General features: G+C 33.5%; 1 protein-coding gene across 5 annotated transcripts; it reads right to left on the reverse strand.

Moving 5' to 3' along the window:
• Positions 1-1546: 1546 nt before the first annotated feature.
• On the reverse strand, positions 1547-3730 carry LOC137826609 (LOB domain-containing protein 25-like). Of its 5 annotated transcripts, none has more exons than XM_068632640.1 (3): positions 3443-3497; positions 3233-3357; positions 1547-2321 (listed from the first exon to the last, which is right to left on the reverse strand). In XM_068632640.1, the coding sequence occupies exon 3, from the start codon at positions 2311-2313 to the stop codon at positions 1825-1827; it is 489 nt and encodes a 162-aa protein (XP_068488741.1). In that variant the 5' UTR covers positions 2314-2321; positions 3233-3357; positions 3443-3497; the 3' UTR covers positions 1547-1824. The 5 variants fall into 5 exon arrangements, with proteins under 5 accessions (XP_068488741.1, XP_068488739.1, XP_068488743.1 ...); XM_068632638.1 differs by having other exon boundaries at positions 2877-3357; positions 3443-3494; XM_068632642.1 differs by lacking the exons at positions 3233-3357; positions 3443-3497 and adding an exon at positions 3499-3730.
• Positions 3731-6595: the final 2865 nt, after the last annotated feature.

Raw genomic sequence — 6595 nt, forward strand, 5'->3', positions numbered from 1 at the left:
GTAGCAGATTAATGAAAAGGGTTAGGGATGAAAGGAGAGGAATGAGCAATAAGTATAATATTCACATGGCTGAGCGTGAGAGAAGGGGGCGAAGAAAATGCCCCGTTATATCCGCACCATGCACACTACTTGTCTAAAAAGGTTGAATGTACCCTTATCACATGCCGTTGAACAGAACAATCTCTTTCGTGTGAATCCTCCATCCCTAGGCACCAGTACCAGTACCACTTATACTTGATACTCATCACAATGATAATGTTGTAATGAAGAGAGGACATGGAAATGCAATCACGGAAACATCACAAATAATATATTCTCTTTTTTCATAATTTTGGGAAGCAAACCAAAGAATCAAAATGCACATACAAAATGTCATATCCTTTGACCAACTTATACAATATTAGCAGGGAAAGTAGCAGTAAAGAATTTTGAGACTTAATATCTTGCACACTTTGAACAAAATGTGTCATATCCCTCTTCCATTTCTTCTCATTAATAAGGCTTTTAAGTTATGATGAAAAAAGTGAAGCACACCGGGATAAGAGGTAATCTGTCTTCTCTTTATGCCGATTTGCATGGGATGCCATTATTAGGCTATATATACACACACCTTATAAATAGATAATTGAACATCATAGGTAACCCATTACATTTTAGTGAAGCTGGGTATTTGGGAAGGCCATTTTCAGATTATGGCGTTCTCCACTTCTCATGCAACTACAAATTTTATATGTAGTAATATCTAAGTGAGTAGTACATAGGAAGAGGGAGTTCATACATGCTCGACAAGGTAGGTTCCAACTAGTGCTATATGTTTTCATTCTTGGAAGATTAAACTAATTACTTTTTTTTTCACCCTATTTTTATTTTCTTTTCCGAGATGCTATTTGGATACAAATTCCAGATATAACTTTTTTTCGTAAAATTTAAATATTGATTTATCATACTACCTAGTTTCATATTAACGTTGGAATAAAAATAATTTTTCTAATGGCTAAGAAAAAAAGACCAATATGATTCCTTTTAACCACCAAATTCTCACAATTTATTATGATAGTCGGTTTGAATTGCTACGTGGGGGCCATTTCGGGTATATTTATTAGTTAGGTTTCTTATCAAGAGAAAAGGTAAAATATAGTGGGAATTTAGTGGTCTCAAAGCTGAGAATATACATAATTAGTATGTGTAGTAACATGATTCCGAAATAGTAAAACATTCTTATCATTTTTTTCCGTTTCGATGTTAAGAAACTTTATATATTTTTATCCAGCATTAAGTTTTGTAGTACTATTTCTATGGCGATTGCCTGAATGTTTCTAAGAATGACTTATTTGTCACATTTTTTTATCAACAACAAAAGAATATCTTATAGTTAGATAATATAAAACGTAGGGCAAAATATTATAAAACATATATATATATATATGTATATATATATATTATTTTTTAGTGACACCTGCAAAGTCAATTACTAAAATTGCAAGGTCAGATTAAGTTTGTATGAATTGAAAAAGAACTGTAAAAAAATGGCTTCCTTTCTACGATATCAGCAGAAATTGAGTTTTATTATGAACCGAAATTTTGACTTATGAAACTGCAGAGAAGTAGTAGTTTCAGTTACATTTATAACAAGAGACACATTTTATGAAATATCAACGGCACCCTTACAATAACATAGAATATTTTATTGATATGCGCCCCTTAGAACCAGGCTATGACTATATACCACCCCTTCATCTTAATAAATACTATACAATATAAGAAACCCTAGAGGGATAGAACTCGTTAACTAATAGGAATTTTATACTATAAGTAGGTTGAAAATCACATATTATTGTCACCTCTGTGATAACCATCCCCAAGTGGATCATTGTTCCAAGGAGAAGGGTAGTAATAACCAGGAGATTGACCTAGAGAGGAACCTCCCCCTTCACCCATTCTTCTCCCATCTTGAGTGGGAATTTCATTGCAGGTATAGCGGATCAAATCAGCGTTTGTGGCATCAAGTTCCTTTTGGAGCCTAATTACTTGTCTTTGGAGTACTGAAATTGCTCCAACACAACCATAAACTGGATCTTTTATCCGTGCTTCAGCTTCATAGGCCAGAGAATTCACTGCATCCTCCCTTTGATGGGGTTGGACTTCATTCAGGAGTTTACTCACGTTGCTGGCACCAAATATCTTGTGAACATTGGCAAACTTTTGAGGCTCTTCTGGTGGGAAATATGGAGCAAAAATGCAATCTGGCATGCATTTCCTTCTCAAAAACTTGCAGGCAGCACAGGGAGAGTTAGAGTAACTAGAAGAGGCCATGATCTTCACTGCAATTACCAAATATTGCAAAAACAAATAACAATTTAATTATATACAAAGTCTCAGATTTGGAATCAACTTATAAGTATCTTTTTTTTCATATACTTCCATTTATATTTATTATATTTCCGATTAAAGAAAATATACAAAATCTCAAATTTGCAGTAAACTTAATTATGATTGATTATTGTAGTCTTTCTTATATCAGAAACAAGAAACTTCATTAAAGAGAGTAAGTACAAAAGTACTCTAACTCATTAGTAAAAAACGTTTAAGCTAACATGAAAAATCAAAATACAGCACAAAATAATTGATTACATTTTGAATATATACTGTAAAAGAAAGAAAGTATCCTGTGATTATGCATCTCATGAATAGGAGAAAATAAAGGTATATATGTTATATAAAGAAAATTAGCAACAGACTTAAATATCCATTTTTTGAAAATAATCAAATAGCTAACACGGGCTTAATTAGTTGGAAAGTGATGGTATAGAATCAAAGTTTAATCTCTAGACTTCCTTGAACATGTAAAAAACTAGGGTTAGGGAGACTTTACTTGCCTAAAGCACATCCCGGTACTTCCTTTTTTGGTAATAACATTTTCTGCTACTGTTCTATCTTCTCTTACTTTTTAGCCCGAAGCCGTCTTTATGTTGAATCAAAGTCCACTATTGAATTAGTGGATTGGAAAAAACGAAAAGAGGAGGCCCTATTTATAGATTTTCTGACTACACTACCCAGAACCCTTATTTCTACATGTGAGACGACAGTATTATTAATTGTGGTGTCTTTGATTTCCTCATCTCAGACTAATAAATTTCTTCCCTGAATTTCTCTCCCTGTCTCTCCTCGTCTCTCCTTAGGTCTAGCCTTCTGTGTTTTTCAGTTGGAGAGGCTAAAAGAAAGGTACACCTACCAGGAATCTTTTCAGCTTATTGGTGGATATGACGTGTGGAAGTTTTCTCAATTTTCAACTCTTTCAGTAGGATATCATGCACACCCAGAATTTCATTCCTTTCAAAAATTTCCAAAAACCAATACCTGGATCAAGCCTTAGAACGTAAATTTATTAGGCAAACACCAATCAGAAAGAAGAAAAAGGAACATATAATTGGAAAAACTATACCTTGTACAGCTAGCTAGGTTTAATTGAACAAACGATATTGTAATTTAGATGAATACCTTTGTTTTTCTCTCTTGCAGAAGGGTCTTTCAAGATCTATTCTTTAATAATGCCAGTGAAAAAGAAGTCTACAAGCACCGGGATAGAAGTCTTGGGAATTCACTATTGGATGTGAGAGTTCAGAGAGAAAACGGAAAACCCTAGTTACTTGCAGGACAAGATGAGAAAAACCCGCAAATACAATGACAACTAGATAAGCAACAACAAAGAGTATAGGAGAAAAAGAGCATTTCCAGTGAGAGTGGAAAAGAAAGCAAAAGACAAGTGCAATAAATGGGGCTACAAGTGAAAAAGAATGACTATGACACAACCTTTATAATAATACCCAACCCTGTAGCCAAGGTTAACTGTAATAATCTGTCCCACTAACAACTCTATAAATTCTTGGATATCATATTTATGACTAGTTTATTTCTGGTAGTTGAATGCAAACCTGGTTCTTCCTTGCCTTAAGCAAGGGTTTAGGAATTGACCCATTAGTTTAAGTAGTTACTTAAATATATATATATATATATATATATATATATATATATATATATATATATATACACATTTGAGAACAAGTGGAGGAATTGGACAGAAAGTGAGCCAACAGATGAAAGAAAACAATTGTTAGGCTGGTGCAGTGAAACATAAGGTTGGTTTTATTTTCATCTCTTTGGCTCTGTTTAGTTTTATTTATTTATTTTATTTTAGACAAGGAATAAATGTTATCAACTTCACATGGTACTTAACTTTTCATTCTAATATGTCTGTTTAATATATCAATTTAACCAGTTTTTTATTGCCAGAATATTAGCCCGTTACTCTCGTTACATTCTATTAAAATAAAAATAAATAAATATGTATATGGAATTATTCAAATGTTTAAAAATGATATTTTCCACCATAAATTATCCGTATATAGTTAAAAAATAGATAAAAAAAAGTAAACCCTAATTGGGATCACCTTTCCCACTAAAACTAGGTATTTTTACAAATGGTAAAGAAGGCTTTGCCACATTTTTTTTTTGATCAGCAAAGAATATAATAAAATAAAAGAGGTACTTCAGGGGTACCTCAACCCATATACAAGGACTAAAGCACCATCATCAACCAAAATACAAGGCTTTGCCACATGTTGGTGCCTATCATCAAAATGATGCATTCTTCGTTCGTCCTCTTCTTCTTGGCTACCATAGTAAAGATAACTTCTTGATTCGTGCCTTTGATGATATCTTCTTCCTTTTTGGGGTCTATCATAGGCCGATTTTAGCCTTTGGAGTCTTTCCTCCATTTGTCTCATCTCTTCCTCCTTTTGTGCTAATGATCTTTTGGTCGCCGCCAATTCACCCATAAGGAATGCCTTTTGGGGAGACTGGGGTTTAGAAGATTCCCCCGAGGACAAATGAGCCATAAAAACACAAGTGACAAACAATTAGATAAAAGAAGTTAGCAAGAAATTCACTAGTACGGTTGTGCCAAGATCACTCCAAACACTCAAAGGAAGAAATTTCTTCCCTTAGCTAAGGTCTTTCTTGTGGATGAAAAACTCTCAAATGAAAAAGGTCAAAGCCTTCAACACTTGATCTCAAAGGAAAAACACCACAAAAATTTTAAGGAAAAGAAAATAAAAGACAAACAATAAAAGCTCAAACAATAGTAAAAGACATTGAAATGATGAACATGATGCCAGGATAGGTGCAGAATTAAGCATGGAAAACAATAGTAAAAGACAATGACAGAATGGAAACAAGACAACAAAACAAGAACATATTTACGAATTAAATGGAATGATAATGGAAGGAAAAAGATGAAGGATTAAGGAAGCTTATGAGAAAGGAATTGAGATGATGAGCACGCCACTTGGAGGATGAAATTACTCAAAGATAAGTGTTGGAAGCCACCACTTAAGAGCTCTCAAATTCTCACAAGATAAGACTAAAGACTAAGAAGAACAAACCTCACTAGCATCTCACACAAATTGTGGGGAGTAACTTTTCTTCTATTTAATTAAACTTGGAAATACAATGAGGGAGGCCTCCTATATATAAGAGGGGGGTGAATTGTTTTTGAAAGATTTTCGCAAGTATTGAAGGTAGAGTGAAAGGATATGAAGAATTAGTCAATGAAAAATTTGTCCAGCTAAATATAAAACTGTTTTTAAGCTTAATGCAGAAAATCAACCAATTGTTTTTACGAAATAGTCGGTTGTTTTTATCAGCACTTTATAAAAGCAAAGTTAAAGCAGTTTAAAGAGTGTATGGATGGAGAAATTCACACAAAATGTTTATACTTGTTCACCAACACCTGAGCTACATCCAATCCTCACAAACCACTGAGAATTCACTATGTAATCAACCCTAGATTACAAGCTACATACACCAAGAATGATGATCTAGAACCCCTCAAGAACAGACACTACTCCTTGGCAAAAACTACACCAAGAATGTTGATCTTAATCCCCCTCAAGAACACACAACACTTCTTGGCAACACTAGTACAAAAATACAATTATCAAAAAGAAGGGAATAGAATACACTTGGGTAAATCACAAGATCAAAGTTTAGAATACAAGACCCAATCCTATTTCACACTTAGAAAAATATCCAAAGCTTGAAGCAATCTTGGAAAAACTGATTTTGTAAGTGTTAATTGAATCCTTAACAACCAAGAGTGTATAACCACTTATTTATACTCCAATTAGTTGTTAAAAACATTTAATGCAAAAGCCAAATCAATTTTAAAACAGACAAAACAAATTGAATCAGTTAAACTGAATTCTGTTAAGGATTTTCAAAAATCAATCCTTTCAAAAACACTGTGTAAAACAACCGGCTGAAACGATAAAACAACTGGTTGTTTTTCTGCTTCTCTTTGAAAACACATCTTTTTCAAAAGGATTAAAATCAAATAACCTTGGATCAATTCTATGAGTGAATTACAAATTCAAACTACCCAAAACGGACCTAAAAGCCCATCATCAAAGTCTTAAAGCAATCCACATAGATTTGGAGACATCAAAGCCAATGTTCAACAATCTCCCCCTATTTGATGAAGACAAATCCCTGGTTTGCTTGTGCTGATTTGTTTGAAATTGAAAGCACCTGCAAAACA

Source organism: Phaseolus vulgaris, chromosome 8, assembly GCF_000499845.2.
Source record: "Phaseolus vulgaris cultivar G19833 chromosome 8, P. vulgaris v2.0, whole genome shotgun sequence".
In the NCBI taxonomy this organism is placed as follows: domain Eukaryota; kingdom Viridiplantae; phylum Streptophyta; class Magnoliopsida; order Fabales; family Fabaceae; genus Phaseolus; species Phaseolus vulgaris.

Excerpts from the sequence above, each read along its gene's own strand:
- LOC137826609 (XM_068632638.1), bottom strand. The coding sequence starts at position 2,916 with ATGTTATTACCAAAAAAGGAAGTACCGGGATGTGCTTTAG. Across the intron at positions 2,322-2,876 it reads AGTACCGGGATGTGCTTTAG|TGAAGATCATGGCCTCTTCT; the intron begins GCAAGTAAAGTC and ends TGGTAATTGCAG.